This window comes from Gavia stellata, chromosome 3 (genome assembly GCF_030936135.1).
Source record: "Gavia stellata isolate bGavSte3 chromosome 3, bGavSte3.hap2, whole genome shotgun sequence".
NCBI lineage: Eukaryota > Metazoa > Chordata > Aves > Gaviiformes > Gaviidae > Gavia > Gavia stellata.
This window is the reverse complement of record NC_082596.1, coordinates 90,051,734-90,067,796: the sequence shown is the minus strand read 5'-3', so window position 1 is coordinate 90,067,796 and position 16,063 is coordinate 90,051,734. Positions and strand designations below refer to the sequence as shown.

Sequence of the window (16,063 nt, the reverse complement as noted above, 5' to 3'; positions counted from 1 at the left end):
TGTGTCTTGTCTGGGCCAGCCCCTGGATATCTGAGCCCCGAGGAAACACTCTGGGCAGCTTCAGGGACCGTGATGGGACTGGATGGGTAAGAGCTCCTCCCTGCTACTCCTTCCTCCTCACACTTCTCCCCTGCTCCAACATGGGGTGCTCCATGGGCTGCTGTTCCTTCAGGAAATATCCACCTCCTCTACTATAGTCCTCTTCCACGGGCTGCAGGGAAACACCTGCCCCACCTGGGTCTCTCCTGGGGCCGCAGGGATCTCTGCTGGGGCGCCTGGAGCTGCTCCTCCCCTCCTCCCGCCCTCCCCTCGGGGCTCGCAGGGCTGTTTCTCACCCCGCTTCCCTCAGCCCTGGCTGCCGGGCAGCCTTTCGCCCTTTCTCACAGGGGCTTTCCCGCCGCGGCTGAGGGGCTCAGCTGTGCCCTGCGCTGGGGCCGCTGGAGCCGGCGGGAACCGGCTGTGTCCGGCAGGGGGCAGCCCCGGCCGCCCCTCTCAGGGGCCGCCCCTGCGGCCCCCACACTGCTGCTGCTGCCGCCAGACCTGAGCACCTGCACCTGGGCGCCAGCATCTGCTACAAGCTGATGTGCTCCAGATACTCTCTTCTGGGACACGGAAGCAGAGTATTAGTTAGCCAGGCTGAACTGTGCTATCGCACCCTGCGCACTTCTGTTTCTGGGACTAACATAATTCTCCACAGCGCAGAAGTAGTAGTCTCTGTAGAGCAAATACTAATGCTAACTAATGTTAATACAATGTTAATACAATGTTCTAGGTGGTATTTTATCTTTCCCGTTCCAGTTTCATCCCCAAATAAATCCTGGGGGATTTTTTTTCCTCTGGAAGTGGCAGTTATCTCTAGAACCACATTGCTTTCTAAATTAAATGCTTCTAAAACAGTTATTTTCCAAATAGCAATCCTGAAATGAGCAAAAACCTGGTACAGAAGGTTTTGCTGCTGAATTCAGTGAAGTTAAACCTTTGTTTCTGAAGAAACCATCAATTCAGCTCCTTACAGGATTCAACAGATAGAAGCATGTACATGCATGCATACTTTTTATCCTCAAAAGTATTTAAAAATGAAAATACCAAGCCAATGTCTGTACATTAGAGATATTATCTGAGTCACCAATGAAATACTCTAAGGCAAGATAAGACAATAATGCAATGGAGTAGAAATATAAATGATACTCTGTGGATGGGGCAGAAGCCATAAGCTGCTCTAGAGAAATGATAAGAGGGATGCCTGGTCATCTCGAACGCAGCAGTTAAGAAAGATTACTACGTAAACCTAAAGTCTTAATGGCATTATTGAGATAATTTTTTAAAAGGTACAATGCAACTCAGGAACATGTCTGTTACTTACCATCAAAAAAAGTTTAATTACATGAAGAAATCCATTTATTTTAAGAAGTTACACGTATCTTATTTTTTTTACAGACACTTAAAGAAATCAGGTGAAAAAATACGTTTTATGGATAAAAAGTAGTTTTTCTTGCACCAATTTTAAGAAGAAAGACAGTGAAAATAATAATCACAGAACTAATCTGAACAGAGCCAAACAGGTAACAGTTCAGATGCAGCTGACTTGGAGAAAGCAATGCAACTCAAAACTAGCTCTTGGTCAGCTTGGGTTCTAGTGCCACCTGCTGAAAGAATGGTATTTTTCCCCTTGCAACCATAGCTAATATGCAATTTAAATTAATTCACTGCATTAGAGGGCAATACATGAAGAAAGGTCACAAAGAAGATGAGGTGCTTGAGTAATCTAAGTGAACATCCAGAGTGCCGTACACCGAACCTAGTAAATTGAGAACCTTCGCTTGAATGATGTCAACCTGCTCTGAAGGGCAATACTCATCCAAACTTGATCTGTAACAAGGAATTGAAAAAACCATGAGAGAGTACAGGTATCACCACCACCACACATTTTGTATTCTTGTAATGCTCTGTGTCTAGGCTGAAGCTACTTTCAAACTGTGGCGAATTCTGCCTCCCAGTATCCCTCCTCACTATTTTCAAGAGTAACAGTTTGCCTGAAGTTGAACAGAAAGTCTGGAGCAGATTAGGAATGTGACCTATTCATCCTTCCAATTCTACTCTCTTCCTGACTCTGACACAGAACACATTGGCAGTCAAAGTTCAAGCAAATGATCTAATGACAGGTCTGGTGGAAAGTTAAGATTGAAAAATTCAAATGCTAGTAGTAAAATAGGTAGGAAAACTTGAAAAACAAATCTTCACAATCCCTAGGATATAACATTATTTACAGTATCTAGTAATGAACTGCAAACAGATACTAGTAAAAAAGCAGAGCTGACACTTCTTGGATTTTTTTATCTGTCAAGATCTACGTAAATGATTCTGTATTTTGTCTGCAACAGTAGAGGATAACCCTGCAGCTGGCACAGGAAATACAGCTTTCTTTTATTGTAGGTATTAGCCATACTACTTCTTGTTGACAAAACCAGTTTGATGTCAGCTTCTGCTATTGTTGCCTGCCCTTTAAGGGCACACAGTATTTTTGAAGTGATTAAATTACAACAATTTGTCAACAGATACACTGTGGTCTTCAAAATAAGTTTTCCCAGGACAGATCCCTGGTTTTCCCAGGTCCCTGCCCTCCAACTCCATCCTGTTCTCCCAAATAATACTCTTACAGTCCTGGAAGCATAACTTTTACCCCATACAAAGCTTTGCTAGAGCCTTCTAGAATACAAATCCCTTTCAGCCTATTAGATGAAAACCACTTCCATCAGAAGTTTCACTGAAACCAGAAATCCTATCTTGTAGTACAATGAACTCTAGAACAAGAGAATAAGGAAGGTGTGATTTCAGCCCATGCAGGCTTGTCCAAGCTAGCTTTGCTCTAACTAGCACAAGTAATAGAAGTAGTGGAGATGTATGAACCCCAGTGACAGCTATCAATCTCAACACACACAAGGCCTCATCACAGGCTTTATACAGCCTGTGCTGAAGCTCATTCAGTCATCATGTTTTCACCACTTTTGAAATTTGTGCTAGCTACTCTAAAGCCCACTAAAACTGGCCATCAGCACAGAACCTTCCCTTAGCTGTGTAGATACTGTCACTGCCTTATGATCAACATTTTCAAATGTGAATTTTCACTACACTGTAAGGCTTCCACTTTAAGACAGAATTTAAGATGTGCCAACCAGTGCTATATTGATACAATCATTTAGCTTCATAAGCACAGTCTGAGCGTTTTAAAGTAAAAGTATCTACATAATCTTACCGAGCAACTGTCACAAGTGTGGGCTTAGGCATATCTTTTAGTAAAACTTTAAGGGACTGTATAAGGCCTTCGATCTCCTCTTCAGTGCTAACATGGTGAGGAAGCTCCATATAATCACAGGTCAGACCAGCCTGATGGACCTACATGTAAATTAAACAGATTTAATTTCTGTTGATGAATTACTGATATAGCTTACCTGTGTAAAAAGTCTCTTAAGATACCATCCCTAGCCCAGTAGGTAACGTACACCTCTTCAGACAGTAAGAGTTGGGGTTTTTTTCCAATTTGTTCTTTAAACAAACAAAAAAAAAATTCTGGAGGTTTTATGGATTGTTTCATTATCTGTACCTCTCCTATGAATTCAGAGTATGCTGCAGCCCTTGAAGATGATAGGTCTGATCTTTCACAAATAGGTACCTTAAGTTCTATAAAATGTATCAACAGACCCTGGTGAAATGAAATCTTCTTTCACAGGAAGCAGCCTGAGATGTCACAGTCCTGAAAGATCACATTAATGTTGCCTAGATATAGACAAGCAGAGTAGAATTTTAGAAGCCTTAAAAAGAAAAGCTGGCCTAAGTAATAAGACATAAAAAAAAAAAAAAAGGAAAACTACCAAAATCTCACAAAGTCCTGAATCAAGAAGCAAGTCTGAAATGAAGCATCTTTTCTCTCCCTGTTGAAGCTATGCTTTTGAAATCTGTCTACTTTCTGCTCTTTTACCTAGTCACCTACCATTTCGTAGTCTGGGCTTTCCATCCTGGTTTTCAAACTGTGAACTAGTTGAACAAGTGGCTTCATTCTGGAGTTAAAACAAAACCAAAACTTGTTACATAAACAGTTGGAAACATATATTTACCTTAAGTGATTAAAAAAAAGAGAGAGAGAGAAAAAAAAAAAAAGTAGAACTTATCACGGCCTAGGATTTGAAAATGAAATTTGCCCCTCTGTGTCATCTTGCACCTAAGAAAAATGGAAATTATCAGTACCATTGTACTGTTTCACCAGGACTTTCTTAGAAAGCGCCTATACTCATACCTCCCTCTGGCAAGACCTCCAGCTTCTCCACCTTTCTGTTAGCAAAGTGCTGGGCTAATCAGTTCCTAAGCTACTGTTTGCATTTTAAGCTATTTAGAAATCCCCTACCCAGGATACGAAGCCCACTTCTGTAGGGTCTCTTCATCATCATTGTCACACAAATCTGCAAATGCTGCTTCCAGATCTTCTAGTTGATGAACACGGTTTTCAACACAATCCAGCAAGCCCTCCTTTAAATAAGCACATATAAAAGTATGTTAGGAAAAAAAGAACTAAGAAAGTCATGGCTTACCCTATGATTTAAATTCTGACATTATTGATCTACTGGAAGTGGGGAATCAGCAACAACTGATTCATTACTACAGAACACCTTTTCAAGAGGATCAGAATAAATGCCTGCAGAAGCTGTTATACCTCCAGAATAAATCACCTCTCTTTGCTCTGTCTTTCCCACAACAAATAAAAAAAGCTACATCTACATGCTGGTAGAATACACCAGGGAGAGCTAAGAAAATGTATATGACTAATTGTTGGATTTGTTTCTATAGCACTGAAATGCTCAGATGAGTATTTACATTTTTATAATGAAAAGAGAATTTAATTTTGTAAGTTTAAGAAAAAAAAGAGTATTATCAAATCAAATGTATTTTCAGAAAAACAAAATGGGCTATTTGACGCTTTGAGGTTGTTTCAACACTGCGTGCCTGAAAAAACATGGAATGAATTTAAAATGTCAGTTATTGCTCTGATCGTGCAAAGGTTTATGCCCTTTCTTAAAAAGTTCCAACACATAAAGTGGCAATCTTCTCAGAGTGATGCAGCATACATGAATACAGTTGTGCATGCAAACATTTGCAGAAATAGATCCTACATAACATATAAAATGAAATCAATGCTTGGCATATTTGGTATTAAAAATGCTCAGTGCAGTGGTGTGTGAAGGAAAATCATTAAAAAGCACGTTGGAATAGATGGCTAACAATTAAGAACATAACAATTCCCCTTAGGATTCTGCTGGCTGTATCATATAACAGATGCTGCTTCTTTTGGCCAGTGATGTCAACTTTGGGCTAATTTTCAAGAGGAGCTCAGGGTATAAACCATTCATGAAGTACAGCTTTATGATCCTTCCCTGGGGTATGAATAAAATACTTTTCCAAGCAACACCAGTAACTAACCTTAAAGACACATTCGATCCCCCTCTTTACTACTTAAAAAACAAAACCAAACAAAAAATCCCCAAACAACACACTATTATCTTGTAGTATGATAGAAAAGTACATCTAACTGTACTCTGGAACTACAAGAACAGATTTTAAGAGACTAGACACCTAGGATATTTTCTGAAACTTTGAAGAACACAAAGTTCACTAGTTTTCTACCTTCAAACCCTTTAAATTGACTATCTCACTATAAAACCATCCATGAATCTGGTCTTGCCTTGTTCAGTTCTATACCTATACATTACTCACTGTCTGCTAACTATTTCAGTTGCCTCCTATAAACTTGATGGCTTTTGTAAATAACTTATACCCTGAAATCATATTGGGAACTTAAATCACAAGCGTTTACCACTTTCACATTTAACTACCTTTTAAATAGATACCTGGTTTTATTGCTGATTGACTTAAGAAACATGAAAATCAATTTGACATTCTTCCACATATCTCCATTTCTTTATACACACATATTAATTAGGATTCATTAATCTGTGATAATTATATGTCTTGAATCTCTCTGTAATGGTGTTCAGATGAGATTACAAAAGCAAAGACAAGATCTTGTTTAAAAATGACTTGGTGTAATGACCATTAACATGGCTGTCTCCATGGTTTGGGCTCAGGGCTGAATGACTATTTTGGCAGCTACAGCAGGCTTACATTGCCATCATTCCGAAGCACACAACGCATACAATAAGAACTACATTACAGTGGTATAATACTGACCTTTCCACATCTAAATAAATAGGTAAAATACCAGTTAGGCAGTAAGCACAGCTCTGACTATCAAGGAAGAGCAACTACGGCAAGGAAGGGGAGAGCCTGAAGGGAAAGGAAAAAAAAAAAAACAACGCACAGAACCCCCCCCAAAAACCAAACAACCCCCAAACCAAAGCTCTGTTGAGCCATAAAAAGAACAAGATTGCAGATGACTTACTATGTTTTCATTTCTTCCTTGTCAATTACTGCTTGTTTACAAAAATTAATTTTCACACTCATGCTAAATATTTATGCAGTTCACACCTTTAACCAAAACGTTTAATAGGAAAGAGCTCCTAAGATGCTGCTGATTAGCATTCAGCATGCTGCATAGCTTAATTGGAGACCACTTCATTAAGCACCTTTCATAGGTTCCTTCCTTGTCATAGCTCATTTTTACTGGGTAAAACAAAGGAATCATTCCCTCATACATACCACAAGGAAATACCATACCTCTGTTGCATTTCTATGAGGCTTCTTGAAATTGTACAACTCTTGCAAAAGCTCATATTCTGTCTTTGAAAAAGACAAAAGAGGCAAAAAATTAGGCTCTTCAAATGAGAAACAAAATCCTCAAAGCCCTCCTCCTTCAAAAAAAGAATTTGATCACTAAGATCATTCCTCTAGTACTGCAGACAACTCTATAAATGCAGGTGATGAACAGGCTGTGAGGCTTGAGAAAGCAGTACTTCATGGCCTCAGTCAAACATTTTGCAATTGATTAACTTTAAACCTGACTTCAAGAACACAGCTTTAAAAGCTAAGAGTTTACAGCCTGTTAGTTAAAGGGTCTCTGAAATTCAACATACATTTTGCTGAACAATAGTCCCAATGAGATGCTGAGTAAAACTGAGATAGAGGATTTAGGCAGACAAAACCAACAGAAGAATATGATTGTAAATGAAAACCAGACAGGTAAAGGCTTCAGGCTGGTTGGCCAAGTTCACAAGTAAACTATTACAGGGGCTTGTCAGCCCTACTTCTTGATAATATTAAGGTTTAATTAATCAAGGATAAACAGATCTCATTATTTATTTAACAGCATTCAAAAGGTGAACACTCAATTTTTCAGGAGTAGAGGGAGAAAGAAAGGGTAGATTAGTAAATTTTTTACAGAAATACAAAGCACCTTTAGGGCAATGTTTTGGATTTTAGACTTTTTTGGTGACATGTTTGCTTTTTAGCTTTTCCTTATATTTCAAGTGTTAACTTGCGAAAAATTTTCAAATGGAATTACCATGATTTACAATAGAGGGAACCTAGTTAAAAAATATTAACTGCAAATGAAATCGTTGTCTCAAAAAAGGTACACTGGGTGCTCTGCAGAAGCCCACTTCCGAAAGTTGTTCCTAGAACTGAGAACCTATCATAGCACAAAACCAAAAAAAAGCACAAGAAACAAAACAAAAAAACCCCACCACCACACCACCAACCGCCCCCAAAAACCAACCAACCAAAAAAATGCCCCAAACTCCTCCATTATTTTATTCAGAATGTATTTTACCTAATAGAGGTATTGAATTTTATTCTTATATGGCAAGACCCCACGGTGGTTTCCCTTTGCCGTACGCTTCTCTTTGTGATTCAGAACAACTGGCATTGCACATTGTCTGAAGATACTGTGATTGTAAATAGTGAATGTCAGAAGCTAACAGAGGTTAGAGACACTATTCACTTCTTTATGGTGAACAAGGAAGCAGTAGTCTAGCTGAAACTCAAAGATATCAGATGTTCTCCAGCATAGGCTGAAGTTAAAACAGTGTTAAAGAGAGATTTAAAAGCTAAAACCAGTCAGGATATTGCAGAAGAATTTGTAAACCTAAATGCCACACCCAATTTTCAGGGCAGATTAGTTATTTTCTAAAAATCCTGTTCACATCAAGAAAAGCTGCTAGCTGCTTTACACCTTTGATGATCTACATATTTATGACTCTATACAGGTGAGCTACTTTTGCTGTGCAGCCAAGTTGTAAATGGAATACAAGGGAGAGTCTTAAGCTCAGACCCATGGCATCAGAGACAACAGCTGCTTGCTCACCCTTATACGCAGCAGTCCAGACAAAGGAAATGAGAGTAACAGCCTCTCATCAGCACAAGTTACCACACTTTGGGGGTAAAAAGTGATACAATCTGTCGTCCCTCCCTGATGAATCTTGCTGTGGGTATTTGGAACATTACCTTTGGAAACCCAAGCATAGCTTTTATGACCCAAGCAACAAGCACAAGCGAGACATACACCTTTGAGCTTGAATGTGCACTCAATACCTATTTCAAATATAAGGATCTACCCCTATTAGGTTGTTAAACTTCTTTGGATCGTACACTCCCTTAGAATGTCTCTTCTTCAAATATTAACATGATTTATTAATCGTGATCAGCTGATCTGCTAATTTAGCTTAGATGAAAGTTTCTCCATAGACATAAATGCTAGGACTGGTGCTCTTTTATGAATGGTAAGGCGCCTCTCCATTGTCGTGCTTACCTGTGTGTACATTTCTTTGAACGGATTTTTAACTGAAAAAAAATCTAAGTCAATGTCTAAAACATATGCATTCCCTTTCTGCAGTACTTGGCAGACATCTTTAACAACTTCCTTTATTGGGCATTTACTGTTTCTGAAAGAGCTTGATGCTGAGCACTCTGACAATGTTTCTGCCTTGTTCAGGGCACTTGCATTTTGTACTTCCTTTGTCTTCAAACTTGGGTGATCAAAGTCACCAGGAGCCACTGATGAACAGGCAGAAGCGGTGCTTGCTATGTCATCTGTGTGTAGCTTCAGTCTCTTAGCAGATGCTACTTCGCCATTTTCTTCCTGGCTGTTTGATACTTCAGTAGGATTGATGAGAATGACGTGTAAATTTAAAGGCTTCTGGTTTTCTAGCTGATCAGCAGGGACATAAAGACCATCACTTAAAAAGTAATGATCTGTACCTGTAACCCTGCAATTGACAAGAACTCACAGTTAATATACATCTTTGCAAAGAGCTTAGGAAAAAGCATGTACACTTAAGGCATTCTGAGAAGAATGAATACCTGATTGATGGGTAACAAAAGCAATAAAACTCTGTACACAAAATTATTTATTTTAATCTGCAGGTTTTTAAATTGAAGTTTTTATAGTTTTTAATGGATAAGAAAAAGATTCTACATTACATGCTACTAAGATTAATTTGCCATTGAATTGCATTTTAAAGACAACATTCAGAATTTAGCAAGATATTGTCAATACTATGGCATATAAGACTGCAAAGCTATGGATATTTTGTCTTGGATTGCCTATTTTTTAAGGAAAATTGTTAGTTGTATTTGAGATTGCCCTGAAACCCATGGATATTGATTCAGTAGAAGTAAAATATTATGAATTAATAGGTAGCATTTAACTTTTCTTTACCACCAATATAGATTCCCTGCTCTATGTGCGGGAGAGCAGGTAGCTCAAGGATGAATAGCTACATATCAAAGGAATCCACTTAATTAAAAACAAACAAACAAAAACCGACGCTAAAAACTCTGCTTACAGTGAAAATTCAAAGAATATTATTTTCAAGCCATATTTCAGTACATTGAAATTTAAGCATCATAAATTCAGGTTAAATAACAAGTTTAAGAAGAAGTGTGGACTTCTGCACACTTGTGTTAAGGCCTCATTTCATTACAGGGTATCATCATCAGTCAACCACAAAGACAAATAATTTCATGAGCAGCAGAAATTGAAGCTTAGTTCCCCTGTGTCTTGTGGCTGGATTATCCTAAGCCTGCTAAGATGAGAGCCTGGATCACAACTTCATCTTGTTGATGGGGCATTCACAGGGCTTATTCTTAGAAATTCTCCAGGGTTTAACAGGAGGTCATGCTACAGCCTTCCTCTTAGTGGGACACTAACTAAGGTATCTGGCCTGTCCAGCCACCTATTGTTAACAAAAATTTTAGGAAGTTCCTATTTCTGAGGACTCTTTCCCTTTCTTCCTTCATGATTTTTGTAAGCCTAGAACCTGAAGAAAAGACACCTGACTGTCTTCAAAAGGCAGCTTAAAATGTTGATTTCAAGGTTGCTAAGGCAACCAGAGGATCTGTGGGAGAGCTATTCAGTCATCATGAAGTATTTCTATATGTGTGCAAGTTCTCATGGTTAAATGTAACTGAAAGCACTAGTTTTTGTCTTATTATTTAGGTTTACCTTAGGCCTCAGATTCAGAATTGTAGAGCTTCTGTGTTTTTAGGTGGTAAAACAAAGCATTTCTCTGCTGTCTTCTGTTAAACTTGCTTCAAAAGATTTATTCTGATATGCTGGCAAGAGACATAATTTGTAAAAGTCCATTCAAGCTGTACAAAATCACAATCCAGTGAATATGGTGAATGCAAAATTGTCATTGACTGCATCCCACAGAATTATGAGGGGCTGTCGCCAGAACTCGAATCACAGAATGATTAAGATTGGAAGGGACATCTGGAAGTCTCTTGTCAATCATCTGATTGAAGCAGAACTAACTCCAAAGCTAGGTGAGGCTTCCCAGGGCCTCGTCCAGTTGAATTTTGACTTTATCAAAGAATGGAGAATTCTCTGTCTGCCTGTGTACCTGTTTCAGTGCTTAACTAGAAGTTTAACTCAAAAAACCCTCTGGAGGAGAGGAGGCTGAGGGGAGACCTCATTGCTCTCTACAACTACCTGAAAGGAGGTTGCAGAGAGGTGGGTGTTGGCCTCTTCTCCCAAGTGACTAGTGACAGGACAAGAGGAAATGGCCTCAAGTTGCGCCAGGGGAGGTTCAGGTTGGATATTAGGAAAAAGTTCTTTACTGAGAGAGTAGTGAAACATTGGAACAGGCTGCCCAGGGAGGTGGTAGAGTACATATATATATATATATATATATACACACACACCTCTCTGGAGGTATTCAAGGAGCGTGTGGATGTGGCATTGTGGGATGTGGCTTGATGGGCATGGTGCTGTGTGGTGTGGGTGGGTTGTTTTGGTGTGGGTTGTGGTGTATTTTGTGGTTTGTGGGTGGTTTTGGTTTTGGGTTTTTTTTTTTTTTATGGTTGGACTTGATGATATTACAGGTCTTTTCCAACCTTAGTGATTCTGTGATTCTGTGAAAAAACCATACACGAGAAAAACAGAATCATCAAGGGGAGGGAAGGGGAGAGATTTCTCCTCTTATTCAGCACCAGTGTGGTCACATTTGACATACTCTGCCCCGGTCTGGGCTTCCAGGACAAGAGAGATGACAACAAACTGAAGAAGGGCTGCTAAGGTGTTAGAGGGCCGGAGTACATGATAGCGAAGCTGAGGGAACTGGGTTTGTTTTGTCCTGATAAGGGAGGACTGAGGAGGATCTAACTGCTGCCCTCTTCACTCAAAACCTCTGTTAAAAATTACTGCTTTCTGAGATTTTGACTTTAATGAAGAGAACTAATTTAAAACTTCAGTAGCTGAAATGAAATATGAATAGCTAGAATTACCTATAAAAAAAAAAGAATTTAAGGCACAAATTTAACTGTACCCACTCACACAAACAGTCAATCACATTAGGTCCTAAGGAACTCACAAGTACATTAAATTTTCATCTTTATCCAAGAATACAAAAAAACCACCCATGAAAAGCTGTAGCGATATTATTTATATTATCAGCTTATGACAGCAGACGATTTACCTGATTGTAGTTGTTGATATGTCTTTCCCAATTAAAAAATTGTGTTTTCCTTCCGAGATCTGTTGAGCCCAGGGTGGGTGAAGCCATACTACTTGAGAAATATGGCCAGCATAAACAGCAGGCATAATCCAGTTCTCAATACTTAATTCACTGTAATGAATGGAAAAAGACTGGAGATAATACTGTTACTTTCCCTGTAAGTAAAACGTGGTCAAGAACACAACAAACATCTTCCACATCTTGAAAAACCCCATGCAAATAATCTGAAATTAGTACTCTGTGTAAGGTTCACATCATCAAAGAAACAAAAAGAGGGAAATCTTTATTTGTAAGACAGACCAAAAATGCCTACAGTAGCATTTAAAAAGTTAGGATTACAGACTGCAATCAGTTTCACTCTTAGTAAGGCACTTTGATTATAAACTACATGGATTTGTCATCCTATTTCTCTTGATACATCACACAGAGCACAGTACAAGGAACATCATCAACACTGTTCTAAATAACTTTAAACTGACCTCAAGGGAGTGTTTTACTGTAAACTGCTCTAAGTAGATTTTAAATATAATCTCACTAATTAATGTGAGTCAATCAGCACCTACAGAATAGCAACTTTCCTGATTACCGACACCCCATTTTTTTATAGCCCACAAAACTTCTTATTCATCCAACAAAGAAAACAAAATATTGACTACGGGTAGCATGATACAATTACTTACGTAACAATTACATCATCTTGTCATTGCTGTAAATCACCGTAACACTGAAGCAATTGATACTTATTTTAAAACAGGAAAAGAAAGACAATAGCAAATATCACTCTGTGGCTTGTTACCTACCTAAGAAGTTGAGGGAAAATACTGGTCTTAATGATCTTAATAGGAAAATCTTGTTCAACTTCACATATTCACCATGTCAACATAGGACATGTTATTTCAATCTCAAAGTCAATTTTTCGGTATGAAGAGAGAAAGGCTGTTTTGAAACCACAGCTCTTCAGACATAAAGCATCCACTCAGGGTGCTGTCCTGTTACTCAGAGGAACTACTAATTGGCCTAATAACATAATATACTACTGAGCAACTAAACAAAGTAAATTTGTAAGTCTTAAATGGCTTGATATGTGACTTAAATATTCGACCACATTCAAAGAACACAAACATAACTTTCTTCATCCAAAAAAAGTTTTCAGCAAAAGTGAAAAGACAGAAGATACAACTTGAGGCTGACTTATACCTCTTTTGTTCACACGTCCTATGCAGTCATACCAATATTGACTGTAAATGAAGGCAGCAGGAAGCAGACTTAAAGTATTCTGATGCAGTACTCAGGACTTACCTAAAAAGAGCTTCTTTGTCAAATACAGTGTCTGCAGGCATATTCACAGGAATAAGAAGGTCTGGATGGGAATCAAGATGAACAAAGCTGATATTACTGGCAGGAAGATGCTTTGAACCAATGGCACGATAGATGAAAGGCAGCACCTAAAACACCATGAATAAAAATATTTCCATTGAAATCAGTGAGCTGAAAAATGCAACGGCTTTAACGGCAAAAACACTAGTCCCACTCTTATTCCTTTAGAATTTAAGTCAGAGGGAGGAGGAGAGAGAAAACAATACAAAGGAGAAACAACTCCCATGGCAAGACAGCTCATGAACGGTAATCTTTATGTGCCTAAGAGTTCCACACATGAGAAGCTGCTGAAGAATCATAGCTCTACTCCCTCTTTCTTTATAGAACGTCTTGTTTGCAGAAGTTCTTCTCACTAATCATTCAATTAAATTCCTAGTTTTTTTCATTTACAGCTGAACCCCAGGAATGCCTTTCCTCTTCTGCAGAACATTGCCCCTGCATTGCCTTCTCCATGCTATAAAGCTTCCTAACCACGCATGGGTGCTGTGGAAATAAAAACATCTCATTACTTGTGTTTTGCAAGTTAACTGATAGAGAATGAAAACTGACCCCACCATCATTTAAACTATAGCTGATATTTTAACCTATCCCCCTTGAAGAAAGGGTTTAATTCCTAATCCCTACATGATATAGCGGCTGCCATAAAGAAACTACCTTTCTCAACTGCCCAACTGTATCCCCTGCTGAAGGTCTTCACTCAAAGGTGGGAAAAACAGGAGATAAGGCAACTCAACAATTTATAGCGTAGCAAACCACTTAAGTGCAATAATGTAGGGTGGTAAAATGAGAAAACTGATGTCTGATTCATGATACCTCTTACACTGAACTGCAGTACATGGAGTCCCTCCTACAGTTACGGGACAGTAACTGCCTTAGCTGCCAGAACAAATCCAGCAAGGACTGTGAATCACAGCCCTATCATACAGGGAAGGTGAAAACTGTAAAAGGACTGGGCAACAAAAATTACACGATCTCTACATTACAACAGAAACTGAGCCAATTTTTTGGCATAAAACTGATTAAGATGACAAATCCTGTGTACTGCATGGGCATTACCATAAAACATGACTGATCGCTGAAATTTGGACTGTATTCCATCTGTCTTATAATAAATTCCTCAGTTTATCCACTACATATACAGTTATATGTATACTACTGCAATAATAGATAGAACAAGGTTAAAAATAATAAGGGTTCCCTGATCCATGACTTTTACTTCTTTGGAAAAAGGAAGTAATCTGGTCTATCTGACAACCTACAATCTTTGCAATTAAAGTTAAGGTTACATCTCAGGTAAATGTTACTACAAATTGTGAGACTAGGAGAGGACAGAGGAAGACACGAGCACCTAGGATCTCTAACCTTGCAAGTTCTCCTGCTTTGGATTAAGAACAAAATTTCCTTTACATCAGCTGTTATTTTTAATCAACATATGATACATCTAGCGACATCCTGCCCTAGAGGAACATCAGTGTCAGCAAAGGACCATGTAAAGTTTCTGTGATGTTCTTACACTTTGGGATGAAAGGCCATATATGCTTTATGCAAGATAGACCAATGCATAGACGCACACATACTGAAAACACAGCATATATAGTTAGTATGAATAGACTTTGTTAAGTTAATTGAAAACAGAAGTATAGAGAGTAAAACAAAGACAAATCATTAATAGTCATTATTTCAGTACTTCTGTCACATTGACACTCTTAGTCCTTGGTTACCACGGAAAACCAGCTATCACAGCATCATATATTTCAGCGAGTCTTAGCAAAAATGACCGGTGTTAAACTATGTAGTTACAAGTTCAGAACATTATTTTCTTTAATAAACTTTATTACACTAAAATCTTCTGTTTGCAAGACACTGATAGCGTTAATATTTTTCATTTTTATCTCCACGAGATCTTCATGCCCCTACCAATCCTCAGAGAAACCAGCAGGTTTCTGCACCACTGGGTAAAGAACCTGTTTACTTAGGACGAAGGCCTCAGCTTACGCTGCTATAGACAAACCATATGGGAAACCAGAAAAAGCTGTTCAAAAGCCCCTTTGTTTAATTACTTAACTAAAAAAAGGAAAGCTCCAAATTTAACATTTCTCATCAAGTGGTGGTCATTCTACTTGTTAAGATGTGATTATTTTTCTCAATTTGCTGTCGACATGTCATACACTGTGTAGGGTTGAGTTTGCAAGTACTGCACTGATGCCTAGCTAATTCTAAGAGCAGGGTAATGTAGGTATGATTTCCTTTTAACTACAGCAACTACGACCCAAAAAAAGAAAAAAGTTAGCAATAATTGGTTAAAAAGATGCCAAAATCCCATCATGGCATTAATTAACTTGAATCACTGAATGAAGAAGGGAATTCAAGTCACCTGAGCACTGAACTGCATTTATGTTTCATCAGTGAAAGAGAAGGCAGGTTTAAGGTCTGTGCGTGGCTGGCGCCGGCACCTCCCTTCGCTTCCACCTAGCAGACCAAGCCTCCACACCGCGGAGAAAGAAACACACGAAGCCACTACCCGAGGGACTCCTCATTCCACCGCCCGGCCCAGCCCAGCCCAGCCCCCCCGCCCAGCGCCGGGTACTCACGTCCTGGTGGTCCTCCACCACCCACACCGGCAGCGCCGGGTAGGCCCGCAGGCAGCCCCCGCGGGACCGGTCCCTGCCGCCCGCCGCGGGGCCGCTCATGCCGCAGCGGCCACAGGCCGGCCAGGGCGAAGGCCT

General features: G+C 39.2%; 1 protein-coding gene across 1 annotated transcript; it reads right to left on the bottom strand.

Moving 5' to 3' along the window:
- Positions 1–790: 790 nt before the first annotated feature.
- On the bottom strand, positions 791–16,027 carry C3H5orf22 (chromosome 3 C5orf22 homolog). The gene is made up of 9 exons (XM_059815269.1): positions 15,929–16,027; positions 13,260–13,405; positions 11,922–12,071; positions 8,753–9,209; positions 6,724–6,786; positions 4,400–4,521; positions 3,989–4,055; positions 3,254–3,393; positions 791–1,869 (listed from the first exon to the last, which is right to left on the bottom strand). The coding sequence occupies exons 1-9, from the start codon at positions 16,025–16,027 to the stop codon at positions 1,737–1,739; spliced, it is 1,377 nt and encodes a 458-aa protein (XP_059671252.1). The 3' UTR covers positions 791–1,736.
- Positions 16,028–16,063: the final 36 nt, after the last annotated feature.

Bases quoted from the DNA above. Each gene is read 5' to 3' on its own strand.
- C3H5orf22 (XM_059815269.1), bottom strand. From the start codon at position 16,027: ATGAGCGGCCCCGCGGCGGGCGGCAGGGACCGGTCCCGCGGGGGCTGC. The intron at 9,210-11,921 runs GTAAATCGTCTG...TGTCAATTGCAG, and splicing joins ATATCAACAACTACAATCAG to GGTTACAGGTACAGATCATT. The intron at 3,394-3,988 runs GTAGGTGACTAG...ATTTACATGTAG, and splicing joins AAAGCCCAGACTACGAAATG to GTCCATCAGGCTGGTCTGAC.